This window comes from Nannospalax galili, unplaced genomic scaffold (genome assembly GCF_000622305.1).
Source record: "Nannospalax galili isolate Female #2095 unplaced genomic scaffold, S.galili_v1.0 scaffold210, whole genome shotgun sequence".
Lineage (NCBI taxonomy): Eukaryota > Metazoa > Chordata > Mammalia > Rodentia > Spalacidae > Nannospalax > Nannospalax galili.
Genome location: NW_008329365.1, coordinates 1716619 through 1741403, shown reverse-complemented (window position 1 = coordinate 1741403; position 24785 = coordinate 1716619). Strand labels below are relative to the sequence as shown.

General features: G+C 44.3%; 1 protein-coding gene across 1 annotated transcript in view; it reads right to left on the bottom strand.

Moving 5' to 3' along the window:
* The window catches only part of Hebp1 (heme binding protein 1), a 28243-nt gene extending 19976 nt beyond the window's left edge, over window positions 1–8267 (bottom strand). The window contains exon 1 of the mRNA XM_008837445.3: window positions 8092–8267. Coding sequence (XP_008835667.1) covers window positions 8092–8169 — 78 coding nt within the window. The 5' untranslated portion in view covers window positions 8170–8267. The remainder of the gene's footprint in view (window positions 1–8091) is intronic.
* Between the last annotated feature and the right edge of the window lie 16518 nt (window positions 8268–24785).

The window sequence follows — 24785 nt, the reverse complement described above, 5'->3', positions numbered from 1 at the left end:
CAGCTTTTTCACACGGGTTCAGGGATCAAACCTAGGTCTTCATGCTTGCAAGGCAAACACTTACCAACTGAGCCATCTTCCCAACCCGAGACCTAGTTTCTGACAGCAAGAAAGATTGGGGCCTTCCTGGGGAAGCCAGAAAACAACAGGTTATCATCTGAAGGGGCAGAGAGCACCAGGCCAGTGTGGAAACATAAGAAGGGGCTACATATGGCCTCTGTGTGTTTGCTTTTCAGTTTGGCAAGGTCACACTGACTTAGAAGGGCTTATACAGATCACCTACCCAGACTCAGTGATTGCTTCATTGAATAAACACTGTTGACAACCTCTACCAGATGCTACAGACTAGAGATTAGAGATTAAGCAACACGGATAAGGAGGGTGGTGAGAAGAAATCACAAATGATTTTTATTTTTATTTTTGTTTCTTTTCTGAGACAGGGTCTTACTAGCCCAGGCTGGCCTCAAACTTATAGAGATCCACCTGCTTCCAGAATGCTGAGATGAAAGGTGTGCACTGACATGCCTGGCAAGATTTATTTTTATTATGTGTACTTGTGTGTGTCTCTGTGTGGGTATGCCCTCAGAGGCCAGAGGCTTCACTAGGGGTGCAGGCAGTTGTGAGTCATGTGATGTGGGTTCTGGGAACTTACTAAGGTCATTTGAAGAGCATCACATGTACTTAACTGCTAAGCCATCTGTCTAATCCCCTGTTTTTCATCAGCAAAAGGGAAGACTGAGGCCCGGAATAGGGAGATGGTCCACTGAGCCCATGTGGAATTTCTATATAAATCTAACCACACTCGGCAACACTCTGCCTAAAGCTTTCCTCACTGACTTGGGTGATTCAGGCAACTTCAGCTTCTACCTGCCCTGCCAGGAGCACGTAGAGCATCTCCACACACATTACTGTGTGCCCCCACCCGTCCCCCTTCCTCCTCCCTCTAGGGTCTCACTCTGTAGCCCATTAGCCTGGCCTCAGACTCTCTTCCTGCCTCAGCCTCCTGAGTGCTGGGACTATAGGTGTCCACGTCAGACTCCTATTCCCTTTACTGCCCTGGCCATTCCACTTGTTTGCACTGTTTCCTCTGCCTGGCGGACTTTTCTCCTGCTTTGCCTGATGGATGGGTTCCTACTCATCTAATAGGTCTCCAATCTGGCAGTCACTTCCTTAGAGAGGGGCTTATCTAAAGCAAATTCTCCTATGATATTTTACAGGCCCTTGTACTTTCATAAAACACTTCCTGAATTACAATTACACAATCGTGTATGTAAGCCCCAACCCAGCCATAAGCTGATGGGTCAGGACTGTCTCTGTTGTTCATCACTGCATCTCTCTGTATCTGCTATCACATCTTACATGTTGTTGATACTCTACATGCATTTTAAGGGAACGAGGGCTGCAGAGTGAAACTGGGTTTTACTTTAACGACAAGGACTGCAACAGCGACAGCTAGTCACAGGGGTGAGTACCTAGTCTAATAATACCTTCTGGAGAAAAGCTGGATCACACTGTGAGCCCAGGTCTCCTGCTGGTGCCACTTGTTCTCACAGCGTCTCTGCTAACACCTGTCATCTGAACCACTGAACCACTGTGAAAATTAAAGAGTGGAAGATGGGCACTATTTGGGTGTGCTGGGGCATTTTGTAATCCCAGCACTAGGGAGGCCGAGGTCAGAAGATTGTATGAAGCCAGCCTGGGCTACATAGGGAGAAGAAAGAAAAAAAGTAAGGAAAGCAAGAAGGAAGGAGGGAAGGAGAGAGGGAGGGAGGGAGGGAGGGAGGGAAGGAAGGAAGGAAGGAAGGAAGGAAGGAAGGTTGAGACAGTAAGTACCTTGCCCCAAATTACCAGTAAAACAAAAAGGAGGGAGGGAAGGAAGGAAGGAAAGAACAAAATAATACATTAGTCAGACATGGTGGGGCATGCCCTTCCCATCATCTAGGAGGGAGAGGCAGGAGGATCATGGGTTCAAGGATAGTCTGGGCTACATAAAACCCTGTCTCATCAAAACCGAAAAACAGAAAGGAAAAAAGAAAAGGAGGAAGGAAAGACAAAGGAAGAGGGACAGATACTATTTATAAAGCTCTTCTAGCTCTTTAGGGAGTTCTATCTGAACTACTTATTTATTTGACTAGAGTTCTCTATTTCTGCAAAGAATCAGGCACCTGAACACAGTCTCAATGTTCAACATTAGACATCTTAGAGCATTCACTTGTTACAAGGAACATATCAACAGCTCACAGCTCTCTTTGCCCCTCCTCCAGTCAGCTTAGACTCTCAGTCAGTTACTGGGTGAGGATTTGGGCCTGTGGTCACAAACACCAATGTTCAACACTCAGTGGAAACCTGGTTAGGTTGAAATGCCAAAGATCTTGTTAAGAGTACGTCTCGCCCTGGGTTGTGCAAGTCCTCTGTAAGGTCAGGGTGTCTTCTGGCCACTTGGTATGGTGGGTGCATATGTTGATTCTGGAAGCCAGCTTTCACTTTAGAAGAAACTACAGGGGCTGGAGAGATGGCTCAGTGGTTAAGAGCACTGGCTGCTCTTGCAGAGGACCTGGGTTCGGTTCCCAGCACCAACATGGCAGCTCACAACTGTCCAAAACTCCAGTTCCAGGGTAATCTGACGCTGTCTTCTGGCCTCCGCTGGCATTACATGACATGAGTGCACTTACATACATGCAGGCAATACACTCATACACATAAAATAAAAGTAATAAAAAGTACTAAAAAAAGAAGAAACTATAAAGGTGACTAACCAACGGAACACTTTCTGTGCATCTAGTATTATTTAAACACTTGACATAAATTCATTCACTCAATGTTTTCAAACCTGTGAAGAAATTAGTGCTTTAAGCCTTCATTTTTAGAGGGAATTGGAGAACAAGAGGTTAAGTACCATGCCCAAGTTACAGTGGATGAATGGTGGAGCCCAGAGTCACATCCAGGCTGTTGGTCCTGATATTTGCATAGGCTAGACACAAATTTGATAAAGAGGCCTGTCATTCTTATCAATCATGCCCTGAGCATTCTCAAGACCCACCCAACCCCAGCACAGGGGACTCTCCCTCCCTTTCTGATAGTGAAGGACCTGATAAGGTCTGCCAGGAATCAGTCCTGAGCCCCAGGACAGCCTAAAGCCTGCATCACATGGGGTCCACAGTGCACTATCTATCTGCCAAGGAGTAGATGATGGTTTCTGACCCAGACTCTCAAGATAACATAGATGATATTCAAGGGGAGAGCTCTGTAAAATTATAATACCTTAACTCTGCATATTAAAAAAAAAAAGTTTGCATGTATTTAATCGCTTGTCACAGGAGCACAGCCATTCTCTTGGAGTTGAAGAATCTGAGGGTTTAGGGTGATTGAGACAGTATCTTGCCCCAAATTACCAGTAAAACAAAAAGGAAGCCACCAGTTACAGCACCCAGCCAAGTGCTGGGATATTGAAACTTATTGAAACTTCCACTCTGTTAAGACTCCATGAACTGGGGCTGGAGAGAGAGGTCAGCAGTTAAGAGCACTGGTTGCTCTTGCAGAGGAACCCAGCACATGTGGCTAACAACCATCTATAATTCTAGTTCCAGGGGATCACACACTGTCTTCTCACCTCCACAGACATTGCATACAGGTGGTGCACTTACATAACATGCAGGCGATACACTCATACACTAAAAAATAAAAATCCATCAATCCCCCAAAAAAAGTATTAAAAAAAAATACTCCATGAACAGGTAGGGCATAGTGGTGTAAGCCTGTGATCCCAGCACTGAGGAATGGAGGGAGGAAGACTGTAAGTCTAAGTCTAGACTGGACTACTTAGCAAGACCCTGTCTCAAACAAACAAAAATTAACTAAATTAAAAAATATATTATTTTTATTTTATGTGTATGAGTATATTGCCTGCATGTATGTAAGTGCACATGTCATGCAATGCCAGAGGAGGTCAGAAGAGGGCGTTGGATCCCCTGGAACTGGAGTTACGGATGTTGTTAGCTGCCATATGGGTGCTGGGAGTCAAACCTGGGTATTCTGCAAAAGCAGCCAGTGCTCTTGACCAGAGGCATCTCTCCAGTCCTTAACTAAAACCTTTCAATGCTTAGCTTCAAGTCATGTGCCTGTGACCACACAGATGTTAATAATGGGACTGAGGTGAATTTAGACAGTTTATATATATATATAATATATATATAATATATATATATATAATATATATGCATACTTAAAAATTAGTATTTACCACAGTAAATGGAGCAGATGGAAAATATCTATTATTTGGTGCTGGGGATAGAATCCAGGGCCTCATTCATGCTAGGTAAGTATTTTACCCTGAGCTGTAGATTCAACCCTTTTTAAAAATTTGAGTGTCTCACACTAAATGGCACAAGCTGGCCTTGAACTCACTCTGTAGACCAGGTAGGGCTTGAACTCATGATCCTTCTGTCCAAGCCTTCCCAGTGGCTGGGATTATAGTCCTTCATTATGAGATCCATGGGAAAAGGTATTTTATACCCATTGTACAGCTGCAGAAACTGAGACCCATGGATGAAATGATATGCTTCTGCCTGGTAACGTTATCCTACATGACCCTATATTGCTATTAAATGTAAAAAACAATGTTCATTAAGGAAGTATGTTTAGCCCCCAAATCATCAAACCACTGGCAGACAACAGATCAGCAAGGCCCCAGCAGGAAACAGAAGCTATTAGATTATTCCGAACAGAGGCTCTTTGATGCAAGGGACTGATTGCACAGCACAGGAAAGCCAAGATGCAGATGGGACAGGGAGGCAGCCCAGAGATCTGTAAGCATGCTAGGAGGCAGGCTTGCCTGTTACCTGGCTCAGATGCCTGGGTCACTCACCATGGAGGCCAAAGCCTCACAGTGCTTTCTCCTTCTTCAATCCCCTATAAGTGCTGCCCTACAGCGCAGACTTAGCTGAGTCTGGAAAGCAAAGCCTGTAGGAGTCGGCCTCAGCTTTCCACTGACACACAGCAGAGCTGGGAGTGGGTGAGGAAGGAATCTGAGGGCATAAGTCACAGAACAGCTGGGACCCTCCAGCTTCATTCACAGCCTCCATTCGCCCTGCAAGACTGAGCCCCATGTACTAGAGAAATAAAAGCTCTGGGACTCATGAGTCCTTCATAGGTTAGAGCCACAGGAATCCTCAGGAGGTATGACTTGCATACAGGTGTGACCTGGTCTACACAGGGACCCTGCAGTGTTCACAGACTTGTGTGCGCACACATGTGTGCATGCATGCTGTGGAGGACAGAGATCAATGTCAGATATCTTCCTTAGTCACTCTCTACCTTTTTTTTTTTGACAGGGCCTCTTTCTGAACCTGGAGATCATGAATTCAGCTACACTGCCCGGTTAGCAAGCCCCAGGGGCCCTCCTGCATCACCTTCCCAGGGATGAGATCAGACATGCACCACCATGCCCTGCTTTTTTAGCTGGGTGCTGGAGATCCGAACTTAGATCTACGTGTTTATGGAGGCACTTTATTGACGGAGGCCTTCATCTCCCCAATCCTTCAAACTTTTGGTTAGTTTTGTGACAGAGCCATGCTATGCAGGCCAGGCTAGCCTTAAACTGCATTATGTAGCTCAAATTGGTTTCCAGCTCCTGATCCTCCCACTTTAGCTTCCAAAGGACTGGAATTACAGGTATGTGCCACCACATCTGACCTGTTTTCAGTCAGTGGCTAACGGTTAAATCTGGCAAAGCTGACCTACTCAAAGCCACATTCCCCATTCTGATAATGGTAACTCGGTATTCCATAAATTCCTTTTTCTTTTCTTTGTTGGGACTGGGGGAGGTCAAACCCGAACTTAGGACCTTGTGCATGCTAAGCAAGTGCTCTCCCACTAAGCTACACCCAAACACTTTGTTTTTCTTAGCATGGTTAAGCACCTGATACACAGTGTATGTTTCTTTTTTTAAGACTTAGTTTTTTATTGTGTGTATGTGTGGGTCTGTGTGTGGGTCTGTGCATATGAGTGAAGTGCCTGAGAGCCAGAAGACACACTGGATCCCTGGGAGATGGAGTTATAGGGGGCTGTGAGCCTCGGGATTCACAGCCGAGTGCTGGGAACTGAACTCGGGTCCTCTGCAAGAGCCGTAAGTACATGCTCCTAACCCCTGAGCCATCTCTCCCACCCCATAGCATCTATTCCTTGTTTGTTCACTGGTCACTGAAACATAAGCTCCATCACAGTAGGGCTTTTTGTTGTTTTTTCACTCCATTGCTACACAGCTCCAGCCTGGAATGCAATATGTAGCTCCTACTGGCCTCAAACTTGTGGCAATCCTCCTGCCTCTGCCTCCTGAGTATTGGGATCACAGGTGTGAGCCACCACGCACAAAAGAATCTGTCCATTGTTTATCCCCATTGGTTCAGTGGGCACGCCAAACAATTTTATTTGTTGAAAAAATTCATTTTAAATTGAGGGGTTTCCCACAGAGAACTTGGATATCTGGCTTTTCCTTAGAGATCTGACAACACTGATTCTGGGGAAGTAGCTCAGTGGTAAAGCACTTGACTAGCCAGGCCTGGATTCAATCCCCAGGACTGAAGGGGGAAAAATGTGCTAATAATAGTGGCCCACTTCACTGAATAGCAAAAACTAGCTGGAGGCACCATTCATGGTAAAAGACCTGAACCCATTCCAGTTTGCTCCAGTCTCCACCATGCCTTATACTCCAACCAGTCAGCTTCACTTTCAGTATCTGGCTGCTGAAGGCCTCTAATGTGTTGATCAGGCCTTCAATGCTTCTACAATTGGGGAAACAGGGACAGATGGCTTCCCCCGTTTCTGGCTGGTTGAGTACAGACTGGAGTCGAGGGGGCTTTTGTGCGATGTACAACCGTCAGTTGTACATTCTGTCACTTCTAGAATTCCCCCCATCCCCAGAAACATGGTCCTTTCCTTTATCTAGAGTCTTTATAAAGAGATACTGTGCTAGAAACGTGTATAAAGTACCTGTCTGGCCAAGGATGTGGCTCCATGGTAGAGTGCTTGCCTACTATGCACAAGCTCTAGATTCAAACCCCAGTATCCGTCAACCAATCAACCAACCAATAAAATATCAATTTAGGGGAAAAAATACGCCTTGCAAGATTATAACTGAGTAGCCAACTTGTTTTTAGGAAAGCAGGCCTGTTTGACCACTTCAGCCCAGAGCTATGTAAATTGGGGGGAACGGAGCAGTTGCGACCCCCTCACTCATTCTGTGCCTCCAGCACTAACAGTTAGTTCTATTTGTCAAATGAAACTGTACAGCTTGGAGCCTTTGCACACGCTCCTTGCTGTTCTGTGAGCTCCAGCACGTCCTTAAGGCATAGATCAATATCTGAAGGCCCCCTCAACGCCCCTGACGGAAATGCCTGCTCCTTCCTGTGCAGCACACGCTCCTTTTATTTGGGAGGCTGTTTTTTGTTTGTTTGTTTGTTTGGCTGGCTAGGGTTTTTATCAGTCATTTCTGCAACCGAGTGTAGCCTGGGTGTAATCCCAGCACAGAAGGAGGCTGAGGCAGGAGGACTGCTGCCAGTTGGAGGCCAGCCTGGCTATAAGGTGAAACCCTGTCTCAAGGAAAAAAAGTTCCGAGGGTTTGGAGTGTTTTCAGAAACGAATGCATTCAACAGGCAGTGTCTGACTCACCAAGATGGATCCTTCCCCGGTCAGCTTTCTTTCCCCTGTCCCCTCTGCTAAGCGGGACCTCGCTCTCCCCTCCTTCCCGGGACCAGCGCTGGATGGACGAGCCTGGCTATAAGGTGAAACCCTGTCTCAAGGAAAAAAAGTTCCGAGGGTTTGGAGTGTTTTCAGAAACGAATGCATTCAACAGGCAGTGTCTGACTCACCAAGATGGATCCTTCCCCGGTCAGCTTTCTTTCCCCTGTCCACTCTGCTAAGCGGGACCTCGCTCTCCCTTCCTTCCCGGGACCAGCGCTGGATGGACTGCGTGCCCACAGCGGACCCAGATCGCGGATCGGGCGACGTTCCCACCCTGAGCACCCGCTCCAGCCCCGGCCAGGGTGGGGGAGCCGCGCAGTCCTCCTTCAGGTCCTCGCCGCCCTGCAGGCCTACCTTGCCCCCGGTGCTCAGGACCTGCCAAGGCCACGTCTCCACGCTCCCGAACAGCGAGTTCCTGATCATGCCCAGCATGGTGTCGCTGTGGGGTTGGAAACTCCTGCGGACACCGGAGGCCCAGCAGGACAGCAGGGCCGCCAGAGAGAGCGCAGCACAACACCGAGCGCGGGGGAGAAGGGGCGGGGCATCTGAAGACTCCGCCCACCTGGTGTCGCTGTGGGGTTGGAAACTCCTGCGGACACCGGAGGCCCAGCAGGATGGCAGGGCCGCCAGAGAGCGCGCAGCACAACACCGAGCGCGGGGGAGAAGGGGCGGGGCAGCTGAAGACTCCGCCCACTGGTGTTGGGAACTGAACTTGGGTCCTCTGTAAAAGCAGTACATGTTCTTAACTGCTGAGCCATCTCTCCAGTCCCAACCTTTTTTTATTTTTTGTTTTGAGACAGGGGCCTCCTATGTATCCCAGGCTGGCCTCGAACTCAGTATCTTCCTGCTTCAGCTTCCGGAGTGCTGGAATTACCGACAAGCACCATCACCCTGGATGCAAATTCTAGAGGATGGAAAAAGAAAAAAAAATCCTAGTTTCTTATCGTTTTTCTTTCCTCCTCTGGTTTTGTTGTTTACGTTTGGGGGATAGGATCCAACTGTATATAGTCCAGGTAGGTCTGCAACTCACTGTGTGGCCCAGGATGGCCAAAATTCGTGTTACCTTCCTGCCTCCGCTTCCCCAGAGCTGAGGATTACAGGTGTGAGCCACTATGCCCGACTTTACAATGCGTTTTAATCATAGATTTCACATTAATTACCTAACTACTTTTATTACCATTTTTTAAGTGTTTGTTCATTGTCAACTACGTTACAAATATCTGTATTCCTCATATCACTAATATATATATATATATATGCATTTTTCAAAGGAGGAAAGAGAGGATAGAAAGGTGGTGAATATGAGCAAAGTACAATGATGTATATATTTTTTAAATGCCATAATGAGGGCTGGAGAAATGGCTCAGCAGCTAAGAGCACTGGTTGCTCTTGCAGAGGACCCTTGGTTCCCAGCATCCACATGTCAGCTAACAACTGTCTATAACTCCAGTTTCAGGGGAATCTGCTTCTGGCCTCTGCAGGTACTGCATGCATGTGGTACATGTATATACATATAGACAAAACACTCTACACATAAAGTAAAAACAAATCTTTTAAAAATTTTATTTTAAATAATCCCAGCACTCAGGTGGCAGAGGCAGGCAGATTTCTGTGAGTTCAAGGCCAGCCTGATTTACATAGTGGGTTCCAGGCCAGCAGAGACCCTATCTCAAAAAGACTAAAAAAAAAAAAAATAGAAGGAGGAGGAGGAGGAAGAGGAGGAGGAAAGAAAGAAGAAAGAAAGAAAGAAAGAAAGAAAGAAAGAAAGAAAGGAAGGACTTGGAGGTAACCCCCCAACCCCTCCGCTATTGAGACCTTATGGCAAAAGGCAGAGACTGACAAGAATAACAAGTCTCTGGAGGAGCTGTCACCCTGCTGTATAAAACTGCACTTTTGTCTTCTGGCTTCAGTCTGGAAGATTCCCAGACACAAGCTAACAAGGTCTACAGCATGATCAGCCTTGGTTTAGGTATTGATGAGGATGTTTCTACCGCTTATACGAAACCAGTGCTGCTGGAACTGAAGAAATGTTGCCCTTTGAAAGAGACGACAACACATCACACATGGGAGAAAAAGACTAAGCTTCACTAGAAGAACCACTTGAGTGACCACGTGTTCAATGCTTACCTTCATTCCTTCAGATAACATATTTTCTAGAATTTGTGTTTATTTTATTAACACTTGAAAAATCTGTGTGGCATGATAACTAAGGGGAAGATAGGATTTCCTTCTATCTTGATCTGTGATACCTTAGACAGTAAAGTAAAGCTAGGAATGCTTTTTCTGATTTCACCTTGGCTTATTTTCATATTGTTTTGTTTTGAGACAGAGTCTCCTTGTAGCCCCAGCTGGTCTGGAACTTGCTATGTAGAGCAGGCTGGCCTCAGTCTCACAGAGATCCACCTGCTTCTGCCTCCCAAGTGCGTGCGCCTTGCCTTATTTTAACAGGTTGGAAGAATGTTTGTTGTCAGACATAATGTAACCTAATGTAACTCTGTGGCCTGAAGTGTTTAGCTGTCAAACTGTATCCCTTAGTAGACCAAAATCTTTTGTCACTGAAGCGTTCTGAGATATACATGTTTAAAAGAAAAATAAAATGTTAGAATGATTTGGGATTCATCTTCTAGAATCCTCTTTTTAAAATTCTTTTTTTATTTATTTTTGCCTTTTTGAGGTAGGGTCTCCTGTAGCCCCAGCTGGCCTGGAACTTACATGTAGACTAGGCTGGCCTTAGGCTGGCAGAGATTCCTCTGCCTCTGAAGTGCTGGAGTTAAAGATGTGTGCCATCATGCCTGGCTTATTTACTTATTTATATTTTATTATTTTTCTTTTATGTGTATGAGTGTATTGCTTGCATGTATGTAAGTGCACCTGTGTTGTGCAATGCCTTCAGAGATCAGAAGAAGGCCTTGGAGTCCCCTGGAACTGGAGTTACCGATGGTTGTTAGCTGCCATGTGGGTGCTGGGACTCAAACCCAGGTTGTCTGCAAGAACAGCCAGTGCTCTTAACTGCTGAGCCATCTCGCCAGTCCCCTATTTTTAAAATTTTTTATGTGTATTGAGTATTTTGCCTGCGTGTATGTAAATATACCCATGCAATGCAATACCTGCAGAGCCCAAAAGAGGGCATCAGATCCCCCAGGAACTGGAGTTACAGATGGTTGTTAGCTGCCATGTTGGTGCTGGGAAAGAGCTCAGATCCTCTGCAAGAGCAACCAGTGCTCTTAACACTGAGCCACATCTTCAGACCCTAATATCTTCTTTTTAAGATTTCCATCCTCTGTAGTTAATTCTGCATGTTCTAGTCCTAGAAACAAGCACATAAACTGAAGCTTGATGGGAGGAATTCCCTACAGGGCTTGTTTTCCAAAGTAAAGTATTGAGAACAAACCCCAAGCTTACCTAGGTCTTATAACTCAGCAGAGCTTGTGAATGGAGTGCCCAAGTCACATTCTGCTTCAAGAGGTAAGTACAGATGAGGTTTTTTTAAAAAGTGGGGCCTGGAGAGATGGCTCAGAGATTAAGAGCACTGGCTGCTCTTGAAGAGGACCTGGGTTCTGTTCCCAGCAACCACATGGTGGCTAACAACTGTCTATAAACTCCAGTTTCGGGGGATCCAACGCCATCTTCTGACTTCCCCAGGCATTACAAGACACAGGTACACTTGCCTTCATACCCAAAATATTCTCATACAGATAAAAATAATAAAATATTTTTTAAAAAGTGGACTGGAGAGATGGTTCATCAGTCAAGAGCACTGGCTGCTCTTACAGAGGACCTGCGTTTGGTTTCCAGCACCCACACGGCACCTGAAAACCTTCAGTAACTGCAGTCTGGGGATATGACACCCTCTTCTGGCCACTGAGGGCATTACATACATGTGGTGCACTTGCCTACAGGCAAAACACTCATACACATAAAATAAAAATAAATAAATAAAAAACCCAAGTATCAGCAATGATGATAGTGCTGACCTAGCTTAGCGGAGTCAGATTATTCACTTTGTTGAATGCACATAAAAAGGAGATTTTCCCATTCTCTTGATGACAGATATTTCTTTGCTGTTGTAAAATAGTCGTTTAATTATTTCATGTTTTGACTCTAATATACCAATTGTTAAAAGGCGCTGCCTTTATCTACCACCATGAAAGAAAACAAAGTGTTACAAAGCTATGACATCCAGTTGATTTTTAAATGTTTCTAGATACATTCACTTATGAAATAGCATTTAGTTTATAATTTATAAGGGAATGCTACATCGCTTTGTTAGTTTTTTGTTTTCTTGTGAGTCTCACTGTGGCTCAGGCTGGCCTCCCTCACTATCTTCCTGCTTCAGCTTTCTGATACATCACAGGCATGTATCACAACCGAGGCATGGTGGTACACTCGGGAGGCAGAGGCAGGCAGATCTCTGTGAGTTCAAGGCCAGTCTGGTCTATATATCAAGTTCCAGGCCAGCTGGGGCTACGGGGAGACCCTGTCTCAAAAAGGCTGGAAAAACAAAACAAAACAACAAAAAAACAAACAAACAAAAAAACAGGCATGTATCACTATAGCCAGATTGTTATATGGCTTTTAAGACTATTTTTTTCAAAGCCCAGTATGATGGTTCACAGCTTTAATCCCAGTACTTGGAAGGCTGAGGCAGGAAAATTGCTCGATGTTCAAACCAGCCTGAGGCTACATAGTAAGTTTTAGAACAACCTGAAAACTAAAAACTACAAAGTGAGGCTCTGTCTCAAAACAAAACAAAACAAAACAACACAAAAGATTGTTTTCTGCTCACAGTTGTGTCTCCTTTCTTATAAACTAAGTTCTTAAAAATAATGGGAATGGGGCTGGAGAGACTGCTCAGCAGTTAAGAGCACTGGCTACTCTTGCAGAGGACCAGGGTTCAATTCCCAGCACCCACAAGGCAGCTAACAACTACCTGTAACTTTAATACCAGGGGATCCGACACCATCTTCTGACTTCAGTGGGCATTGCACAACAGGTACACTTACATACATGCAGGCAGGCAATACACTCACACAAACACATACAAAAAAAATTGAGAATTTCTTGTTCAATTCCCAGCACCCACAAGGCAGCTAACAACTACCTGTAACTTTAATGCCAGGGGATCCGACACCATCTTCTGACCTCAGTGGGCATTGCACAACAGGTACACTTACATACATGCAGGCAATACACTCACACAAACACATACAAAAAAAATTGAGAATTTCTTTCCTTCCTTCCTTCCTTCCTTCCTTCCTTTTTCTCTCTGTATATGAGTGGAACATAAATTATAGGAAGCTAGAAGCTATTGTTTCACACTGAAGTACTACACCAGGCCCCAGAAGAGCCGGTTAAAAATGAACATGGCAGGTTAGGGGTGTGGCTCAGTATAGAGCATTTGCCTAGTATCCACAGGGCCCTGGGTTCAATTCCCAGCATCACCTAAAATATCCCAATGGAAGTCACCATGCTACAGTCTCTTGCCACCAGCCGAATTGGAGCTGTTTGTGTGACTCTGAGAAATCAGTCTAGAGAGAACAGTCAAAGTTCCCAAGCAGGCTAGTTTCAGTTAGAAAGTTCAAAAGGAAGACCTTGCTGCCTTAATCCAGCATCCACACAGTGGCTGACAACCATCCATAACTCCAGTTCCAGGGAATCTGATGTCCTCTTCTGACCTCCATGGGCATTGTCCTAAAGCTTCCATTTGAGTCCATTCCTTAATTCTTCTATGAATGTGACTAAGATCCCTCTAGGGGACACTGTTTCTTGTATCATTGTCATATAAAACTATGATGAATTATTTCACTATGCTTTTCTCTTGTTAGCCTGCCCTTTGCTAAATGGGCATTGTTATTTGCATGGGTTTGAGGATCATCACCGTTTAGGGATCAGGCTCTTTTTCTCAACCAATTACAGAATTACAAAGTGTGTGTGTCGGGGGGGGGGTGGTGGTGGTGGTGGTGTGTGATCCCAAACCATCAGACAGCAGCAAACAAACTTTTATTGAAAGATGAAAATTCACATGTGTAACATGCATTCACTCGGAGAAAAGCTCTCTCTAATGGAGAGAAAACTCAGGAAATCAAGTCCAATACCTCCATTACTCTGGGGACGGTCTATGCTTTTAAGGATTTAAAAAATTTTGGAATTGGTCAGTTTAAACCAAAGAAGAGAAAACTGATAGGTTTATAGTTTCCAGTGATGGGGAATCCAGGTCCAATCTTATCTGAACTGGTTTGAATTAGTTGGCTGGACAGAAGACCTTGCTGGCTAAAGGGGGCAGCCCCCAACCCTTGGTTTCAGACCAAAGAAGAAGATTGAAGTATGACATTTTTATTATTTATCAGTCGCCCTGTTATCAGTCGCCTATCTATCTGCCTAGTCCTTCAGTGTCAACCAGGATCCTTATGATGGGACGGAGAGCCACCAACCACCTAAGAGCACTCACAGTAGAAGAGCCAGCTCTGAATAGGAAACTTCATGGAAGGAATACCCAGAGGTGGAGTTTAACTAGTCTGGGTGAAGTAAGAGCTGGATTAGATCTATGTGTAAAGTAGGACAAATCAGAATTCTACCAATGAAAGTACACATACTTGTTAAGTTCCCTGCTAAAAATTCACATGGGAAGGCTGGGTGTGGTCGTATACACCTGTACACACCAGCAGGAAGACTGTTACAAGTTCTAGACCAAATGAAGTTACATATGAAGACTTTGCTTAACAAAATAACAAAACCCCCAAAGAAAACAAAACAAAAACAAAACAAAACAGGTTTTCATGGGGAAGAAGAGCAGCTGGTGCCCTGGTGCATGTGTGGAAGTCAGAGAACTTCTGGAAGTTTGTTCTTTCCTTCCACCATTTAGTCCCAGGGATCAAATTCCTGTTGGCAGCCTTTACCTACCGAACCATCTCACCAACCCCAGGAAATGTATTTTAAAGAGCAACTTCCCTCTCTGATATATAAGGTAATCCCTCCCATCTCCTTAGAAAACTTCAGCTAAACCAAACTCATTCCAGAAGTTGGAGGGTTTTATAGGACATGGGAGTTGGGCTGGGCCTTAAGAGATCAGAAAGCAAGGAAGGTTAATTACTATTTAATTAACCTTTATTAAAAACAAAATTTATTTAATTTATTATCGTATGTGAATGTTGCATGTATGGGGGAGGGGTCACATGCATGCCACGGGACATGTGTGGAGTCAGAGGACAACTTTGTGGAATCTATTCTCTCCTCCCGTCCTCATGTGGATTTCAGGGATGGAACTCAGGGATGGTCGCTAGGCTTGCTTGGTAGGCACCTTTACCGATGAACTATCTTGTCAGCTCTACCTTATTATTATTTTAAGCCTTTATTCTTCCGTTGAGTTGAATTCAAAATCATACTTTTCCTTGAGGCTGTGCATTCAAGCTAAACTTTTCCCCAAACTGGACTGAGTCGTGGAACCTGATCCATTGTAGTTTACTACAGCCAGGTGTTAAGGGAAAAAAAAAATCATTCACATAATTGAGGAAGTAAAGACTTTATTCAAGGGAATGAATTGGGGTTCGATAGGCACCTCAGAGGGTTCCAGGTTCTGTGTCCTGGAACAAGGAATTGGACAGAGATACGTGAAGAACAGAAAAAGCAGGGGGTTTATTACAAAAATAATCTCCTTTCAAGGGTGAGGGAGCGAACTGGAAGAGCAGAAAAGAGTCTGGCAACAAAAACAGTAAAACTGTACAAAGGATTGGGCTTTTATGCTGTATTACACGGGCTCTTGGGGTCCTTTGCACAGTGTGGACTTTCTCATGCGTTCTCTATCTGTTACATGTTGTTCTACATACAACTTCATGCATAATGTGTCTCATCATTGTCTTTAATCTCTACCCAGGAGTTAGTATTGTAATGAGCCATCTACCATCCACCTTCACAAACTGTGGCATGTGTTTTCCTGTGCCAGTGGCTCCCATCTGTTTTAGTTGGCCTCAGTCAAGGTGATGCGTGGGCACATGCGTATATGTTGGTGTTGGTGTGTGTGTGTGTGTGTGTGTGTGTGTGTGTGTGTATGTGTTGGTATGCATGTGGGTGTGTTGGCATGTATATGTATGTGAGTATTGTGTGTATGTGAGTATATATCTGTGTATGAGTATGGTATGTGTGAATGTATATGTCAGTGTGAGTGTATGAGTTTGTATGTGAGGTGGTGTGTGTTTTCCAGCCTTCATCTTGCCAACAGGTTTTACTTGTATGCTAATTTTGCAGCCTTTGTGTGAGGCCCTCCCTAGCTCACCTCTACCCTACTCTCCCTCTTCAAGGAAGCTAATGTGATCAGTGTGTGTGTGTGTAGTAACTGGATGTTCAGGTTCATTAAGGCCACCACCTCAGTTTCCTTAAGTTCCAAAGAAATTAAGAAACAGAAATTGTTAAAGGGGAATGGATGTATCTATGGTTTGACCAAAATGAGGGGAGACTGTGCTATGGCACCAGCACCCCCCCAACATCATATACACATAATAATAATAACAATAGTAATATAGAAACCGTATCAGGAATCAGGGGGATGGCTCAGCGATTAAGAGCACTTGCTGCTCTTGCAGAGGACCAGAGTTTTGTTCCCAGCACCCATGTTGGGTGGTTCATAGCTGCCTGTAACTTCAGCTCCAGGGAATCTGACACTCTCTTCTGGCCTCCTTGGAACACCCCCCCCCCACGTGTGCATATACATATAGAAAGACACACATACACATAAAATAAGTATTTAAAGAACATCAGAAAAAAAATTCAGGGCTGAGAATTTATCAAACACATCAGATTAAGGAAGGGGGCAACACTTTCACCTGGACCCCATAAGGAGGAGGACGTCTACCTGCGATGGCCCCACTCACCTCTCATCTGACCACCCAGCATATACAGCCAGGAGGGCAACAGGCAGAGAACTCCCAGCTGTCCCTGGGACTTCAGCTTAGCTTGGTCCCCTCTGCATGAGGCCCACTCAGCCCACCGAATCGCTGTTCATCCATTGGTTCATTTGCCCGTCTATCCATCCATATATACATTCAGTGTCTGGACCTGGTCTTGTGCCTTGCCTCTGCTCTGCTGGACCTGTGACCCTGCAGCAGCTCTCAAGACCTCCGGTAATTATATGACTGGGTTCAGTACTGTCTCATCTAACCACTAGAGTGACTCTAGTCACTCTATCCCTCTGCCTCTGCCTCCAGTAAGGCGTCTCTGAACTCTGAACTCTGTGGCCTCTTTAACCATTTTGTAGCCATTGTGTAACTTAAGTATATATAATCCATAGATAGATAGATGATAAATGATTGACATGTATTTCTACTGTGTAATGTGTAATGTGTGATCTCAGAGTTATTATTAGTCATTAATATCAGAATAAAAAACCTGTGTTTGCCAATGCCTGGAAGTCAAAGGGAGTTGAGCCTACTTGGCAACTATAGACAAAGAAAATAACTGAGCTTGTGGGTTCTTTGCTATCTCATAATTCCTGATAGTGGAGAAAAGCAGTAGCATGCTTATCCATTTCTGGCATAGCATATTCGTGGCATCCATCCAGTGAGAGGATCTTTGTCACAAGAAAGAGGACCTTGTCTCCTTTAGTTTTGATTCTTTCAGCAAAAGTTTGGTTGTTGTTTTGTTGTGGTGTGTTTGTATTTTTTTTTTTTTGGACAGGGTGTCATTATGTAGCCCCAGCTGGCCTGGAACTCACTATGTAGAATAGGCTGGCCTCCAACTCACAGAGATCCATCTGCCTCTGCCTCCTGAGTGCTGGGACTAAAAGCCTGAGTCACCATACCTGGCTTCAGTGAGAGTTTTAGTTTACAGTTTTAGGGACTCAGTGGACGGCTCAGTGGTTAAGAGCACTGACTGCTCTTGTAGAGGACCTGGGTTTGGTTCCCAGCTCCCACATAATCCTCTCTATCTCTAGTTCTAAGGTATCTGATGCCTTCTGCTTGCCTCTGCAGGCACCATGCACACATATGGTGCACATACATACATGCAGGCAAACATTCAAATACATAAAATAAAAATAAACATGTCATTTTACAGATTATTATTTTAAAAATCACTTATACAATGAAAAAATTAGTATTTAAACTGAATGTGGTAACACACACCTGTTGCCCCAGAATGTGGGAGACTGGGGAAGAAAACGGAGAGTTTGAGTCTAGCTTGGGCTACACAATATGTTTCAGCATAGCCTGGGCTACATGGCAAGATTGTGGTGGTTTGAATAACAAATGTCCCCTGGAAGCTCAAGTATTTGAACATTTGTTCCCCAGCTGGTGGTGCTGTTTGGGGAGGTCATGGGGCCTTTAGGAGGTGTGGCCTTGTTGGAAGAAGTATGTCACTGGGGGCAGGTTTGGGGAGGTTGTAGCCTTGCCCACTTCTAGTTCACTCTCTGCTTCACGTTTACAGTTGAAGATGTGAACTCTCAGCTTCCTGCTCCTGTCGCCATGCCTGTCACGGGCCGCCATACCTCCCTGCCATGATGGACTCTTATCCCTCTGGAACTGTAAGTCAAATAAACCCTTCCATCAAAAAGTTTCCTTGGTGATAGTGTTTTATCACAGTAACAGAAAAGTAATTGCTATCAAGATCCTGTTGCAAAGATTTGAAAAATTATCATTTTACTTAAATATACTTGGTTTGGTGAATATGCAAATAATGGCTGCAGGAGCACAAACAGTGCCTAACGTCTTTGGCATATTTTTTATGCACTAGTTTTAAGTCTTGATTTTGATTTTTTGAAACAAGGTCTCCTTATAACCCCAGCTGGCCTTGCTACGTAGACCAGGCTGGCCTAAATCTCACAGAGATTGACTGCCTCTGCCTCTGGAGTGCACCACCATACCTGGGCTTGATTGTGATTTTTGAGACAGTCTTGCTATGTACTTGAAGCTTGCCTGGAACTCCTGACCTCCACCTCAGTCTTTTAAGTCCTGGTATAGCAGGTGTGTACTACCACACCCAGGTAAATTGAACTCTTAATATGCTGGTAAATCACATGTCTGAGCCTTGTAAGCTGACACTGAGAACTAAGCTCTTCAACAAATGGTGCTGGCAAAACCAGATATACAAAGGTAGAAGAATGAAACTAGATCTCCACCTCTCACCCTGTCTAAAAATCAGTTGAAAAATGAAACAAATGCCTTAATGTAACATCTGCAACTTTGAAACTACTAGACAAAAAAATGGGGGAAACATTCAAGATATGACATAGGCAGGGACATTCTGAAAAGGGTTCTGATACTCAGGACATTAGTAAGAACTGACAAATGGGATTCCGTGAAATTTAAAAGCTCCTCCACACATAGCAAAGGGAAAAATTAGGAGTGAAGTAAAGGTGTGGTGGTGCATGCCTTTAGTCCCAGCACTCAGGAGGCAGGGCCAGGCGGATCTCTGTGAGTTTGAGGCCAGCCTGGTCTACATAGTGAGTTCCAGGACAGCTGGGGCTACAGGGAGACCCTGTCTCAAAAGACTGAAAAAAAAAAAAGTGAAGAGGTGGGCTGAATACCAAGAGGAAATATTTGCCAAAAATCATCAACAGAGGATTAATATCAAGAGTACATGAAATAGAGCCTGGAGAGATGGCTCAGCAGTTGAGAACACTGACTGTGCTTGCAGAGGACCCAGGTTCAAATCCCAGGATCCTCATGGTGGTTAATAACTGTGCATAATTCCAGTTCCAGGAGATTGTATGCCTACTTCTGACCTCTATGGGCATTGTATGACACAGGTGCACTTACTTGCATGCAGTCAAAACACTCATACACATAAAATAATAAAAATAAACAAAATATTTTAAAACAGTACATGAAATATGAAAAAAAAAACACCAAAAACCAACCAACCAACAAAGAAAACACACAAAAAAATGAAAAATCAAACAAAAATAACAAAAGAAGGGATGAGATGTGGGAGAGGGGGAGGGGGGAAGGACCCTTTGGGTTGGGGCTGTAGCTCAGTGGTAGAGTGCTTACCTAACACATGCCAAAGCGCCAGAGAGGAAAAATTTTAAAAAGGAACCCTGTTGGCAGGGAAGTAAATTAGTCTAGTCACTATAGAAATCAGAGTGGAGATTTCTCAAAAAACTAGAACCACCATATGATTCATCTGTATCACTGTTGGGTATAGACATAAAGGAATGAGAGTCAACATCCCTTAGAGACCTCTGCATAGCCATGTTTATTATGGCCCTGTGTACAACAGCCAAGCCTTGAAATCAGCCTAGAAGCCCATCAGTGGAGGAATAAAGAACATACAATGAATATACATATTGGAGTATTATTTATCCATGAGGAAAACCAAAAATTTGACGTTTGCAGGGAAATGGATGGAGATAGAACTTATCATGGTAAGTGAAAGACAGATTCAGAAAAATAAGTATATTTCATATGTGAAATAAAGGGTGGAAATGAAGATGATAAAAACAGAAGGTTGTGTTAGGGGAAAGGAAGGAGATGGGGGGAGGTGCAGGGGGGAGCGTGAAGGTGAAGAATGAGGGTGAATAGAATCGACACATTATCCATGCATGATGGTATTATATGAAACTCATTATTTTGTGTAACTAATACCTTTTAAAGAAAAAAAAGAAAAAGGAGAGGACATGAAGGTGGGATGTGGATGTGTTGGGGAGGAGCTGGGGGTGAATATGATCAAGATACTTTATATACATATATGAAGTTGTCAAAGATATTTAAAAAGAAAAAGAAAATTAGGCGTGGTGATGCAAGCCTTTAATCCCAGCACTGGGTTAGGCAGAAGCAGGTGGATCTCTATGAGTTTGAGGCCAGTCAGGTCTACATAGTGAGCTCTAGGCCAGCCAGGGTTACACAGTAAGATCCTACCTCAAGGAAAAAAAAGAAAAAGAAAAGAAAGAAAAAAATGAGAGTATGTTCTTGGGAGGCTGAGGCTGGAGGAGTGTGAGTTCAAGTCTAGCAACAGCAGCACCTTGAGACCCCCGTCTTGGGGTTTTCTTCCCCTGGAAATTCACTAACTTCTCAGTGTTCTGGTCTCAGAGCACCTTGTCCAAAGAAGGCTTCCTTGAACACTCAACCTTAAAGTGCATCTTCTCTGGCACAACGCTGATTCTTATCTGAAAATGTTCAGTGGATGTATCCCACACCCTTGCCCCTTTTTGTCAACTTTTTTTTTTTTGATCTTTTTGAGACAGGGTCTCCCAGTAGCCCCAGCTGTCCTGGAACTCACTATGTAGACCAGGCTGGCCTTGAACTCACAGAGATCTGCCTGCCTCTGCCTCCCAGTGCTGGGATTAAAGGCGTGCACCACCACACCCAGCTGTCAGCTTCTTATCACTAGAATGCACACATCATAACAGGAAAGACCTAGTTCACAAATCTTGCCCCAGTACCTACAGTAGCAGAAACAGCCCAAGAACTCAATATATTTGTTGAGTGAATGAAAGTAGAACAGGGTGGGACAGGGTGGGATGGAGTAGGATTCTAAGAGGAACATTGTCAATACAAATATGGTTATTGGAGGACATATATGTACACTGGTGTCTAATGTTTTACACTATGTGTTTTAAAAAAGGGGCTGTTCTAGTTTCATTCTGTTGCTGTGATAAAACACCCTGACCAAAAGCAACTTAGGCAAGGAAACAGTTTATTTGGCTTACAATTTCAAGTTACAGCCCATCCTTGAGGAGCACTTAAGGCAGGAACTCAAGCAGCTAGTCATGTGACATGCACAGTCTAGAACAGAAAGAAATTAGTGCACTCCTGCTGCCTGTTTACTTATTATACTCAGCTAACTTTCTTCACTCTCATACAGTTCAGAGTTCAGCATAGGGAATGGTGCTGCCCACAATGGGTTGGGTCTTCCTATATCAATTAAGATAATTCCCAGGACTGGAGAGATGGCTCAGTGGTTTAGAGCACTTGGTGCTCTTACAGAGCACCTAGGTTCAGTTCCCAGCACCTACATGGCAGCTCACAGCCATTTTGAACTCCAGTTATAGGGGTTCTGACACCTTCTTCTGGCCTCCATGGGTGTTAGACATGCATGTGCTGCATTTACATACATGCAGGCAACACTCATTCACATAAAATAAACATAAAAATAAAACAAAATAAAAAGATAATTCCCCACAGACAAGCCAACCTGGTCTAGAAAATTCCTCAATTGAGGATCTCCTCTTAAGTGATTCTAAGTTGTGACAAGTTGACATTTAAAACTAACCAGAGGCCGGAGAGATGGCATGGTGGTTAGGAGCACTGACTGCTCTGGCAGAGGACACAGGTTTGGTTCCCAGAACCCACTTGGAGGCTAACAATCATCTGTAATTCCAGTTCCAGGGGATTGGAGGCCCTCTTCTGGCCTCCAAGGCATTGCATGACAAGGGTGCTCTTATATACATTCAGGTAAAACATTCACATGCACACCCAATTACTTTTAAACCCCTAACCACCACAGGGATATTTTATAAAAATGCACTTAAAAGGGAAGAAGGGGAACAAAGAGAGAAATCATGACAAAGGAAAAATGTGTGCAAAATGCTTATTGAAACTTAGAGGCTGTTCATAATCAGCAACTTTGGAGAACAAGAGGAATCAAGAGACAGGAACTTCACTGACACAGCCACGGTTCAGCTGTACGGTCAGCAATTTCCTTTTGATGACACAGCCTGTATTAAAAGTGCAACTAGAATGGTGTCAGTGGGAGATACAGGGGTCTCCACTCAGGTAGAACTTTTAAAAAATTTATTATTTTTGTTTGTGGGTATGAGTATATTACCTGCACTACCTGCATGTATGTAAGAACACCCATGTTGTGCAATGCCTCCAGAGCTCAGAAGAGAGTGTTGGATTCCCCAGGAACTGGAGTTATGGATGATTGTTAGCTGCCATGTGGATGCTGGGATTTGAACCCAGATCATCTGCAAGAACAGCCAGTGCTCTTAACTGCTGAGTCATCTCTCCAGCCCGTACCTTTTTCTTTTTTTACTTGTGTATGTGTACGTGTGTGTGTGTGTTCGAGTGTATGTATGTGTACCATATGTATGCACATGCCTGTGGAGGCCAGAAGAGGGTGTTGGATCCCCTGGAATTGGAGTTACAGGCAGTTATGAACTGCCATGTGGGTGCTGGAAGCCAGATCCAAGGGGGTTGGGATATGTCCTTTTACTCTAAAGGGTTTTTGGTGAGATTCCTAGAAAATTGCAGGTTTATAGCAGAGAAGGGAGAAAGGTTTTAAGCAAATGTTATTAATTACATTGGGATTCTTTTAAAAAGTGTATAATTGCTGGGTGTGGTGGTGCACGCCTTTAATCCCAGCACTTGGGAGGCAGAGGCAGGCGGATCTCTGTGAGTTCAAGGCCAGCCTGGTCTACATAAGTGAGTTCCAGGACAGCTGGGGCTACATGGAGACCCTGTCTCAAAATCCCCCCCCAAAAGTGTACAATTATCATGTGTATGGGGAGATGGGCATGTGCATGTGTGTGCCCCCCCAAAAAAGTCAGAAAAGAGCATTGGGTCCCCGGAGTTGGAGTCATAGGTGGTTGTGAGCTGCCCAATGTGGGTGCTGGGAATGGAACGTGGGTCTTCTGAAGAGTCCTCTTGACCATTCAGCCCTGTGTTAGGATTCCAGATTCTCTGCTGGTCAGAGGTTTCAGTTAGCCTCCTGGGTGAGGAGCTCCTTTCCTTCCAATGTTCATCATTCTCCATCTTTCCTGCCTAAAGAGGACCTCACCCCCAATTATATCCACATGCCCTTTGCTTTGGAAGATTTCTCATCCATCTTATTTAGAATGCTGCACTTTTCCCACTGTCTTGGGCTCCGCCCTGTGTGTGGACTTTGGTTCCCTTCATTCTTGTTTCTTTGTGATACTTATCATAATATTCCACATGTGAGCCTGTGATGTGGATCAAAGTGCTTGGTGTGTCTCTGGCCTTCAGGCAGGAGAACAGGGTGGAAAGTGAGGTCAGAGAGGCCTTAGGCAAAGTCTTATGAAATTAGCATAACATATGTATAAAACCAAGTTAGCAAAAAGGGAGGTTGGAAACCCTCAGTGGAAGCCCACTAAATTCAGCCACTGGCACAGGAGCAGACGCACTCCCTAGTGTCTGATGGTGACCTGTGGTTCATAATAATACTAAAAAAAAAAAAAAAAAAATTACTAACACATACTCCTGAGCAGAACTGTAAAATGGTAAGGAGACATGCAATGCACAAAATTGCATAAAGAGCTATATGTAACAGACAGAGCATGTTCAAAAAAGTCAGCAAGATGGCTCAGTGGGCAGGGATGTTTGCACCAAGCCTAATCACTTAGGTTTGACCCGACACCCACGTGGTGGAAAGAGAGAACTGATACCCCCACAAGTTGTCCTCTGACCCTCCCCGATCCCTACACACATATGCCGTGGACATGCACATGTCCACACACACTAAATAAATAAGTACAATATAATAAAAAGAATTAGAGCCCATGTTATGACAGTTTTTTTTGTTTGTTTGTTTGGTTTTCTGTTTAAACCACTCTGTGTTATAAAAAAAAAAAAGACTCAATCACTTGCTCTGGTTTACATCCCTCCCTCCTTCCCTCTCTCCCTCCCTCCATCCCTCCCTCCTTCCCTCTCTCCCTCCCTCCATCCCCCCTCCTTCCCTTTCTCCCTCCCTCCGTCTCTTTCTCTCTCTCCTTCCTTCCTTCCTTCCTTCCTTCCTTCCTTCCTTCCTTCTTTCTTTTTTCTTTCTTTCTTTCTTTCTTTCTTTCTCTCTTTCTTTCTTTCTTTCTTTCTTTCTTTCTTTTTCTTCCTTTCTTTCTTCTTTTTGAGGCAGGATCTCCTATAGCCCCAGCTGGCCTGGAACTCACTACATAGACAAAAAGATCTACCTGCCTCTACCTCCCAAGGTCTGGGATTAAAGGCATATGCCACCCCACCCCGCCCTTCTTTCTTTTATTAACATGCAAACAATGTTTTGAAATTTTTCCCACTGGGACACTAGAACCTGGTTTCTTTGTCCTTTTGTTGTTTGTTTGTTTGTTTTGAGACAGGGTCTTCCTGTAGCCCCAGATGGCCTGGTACTTA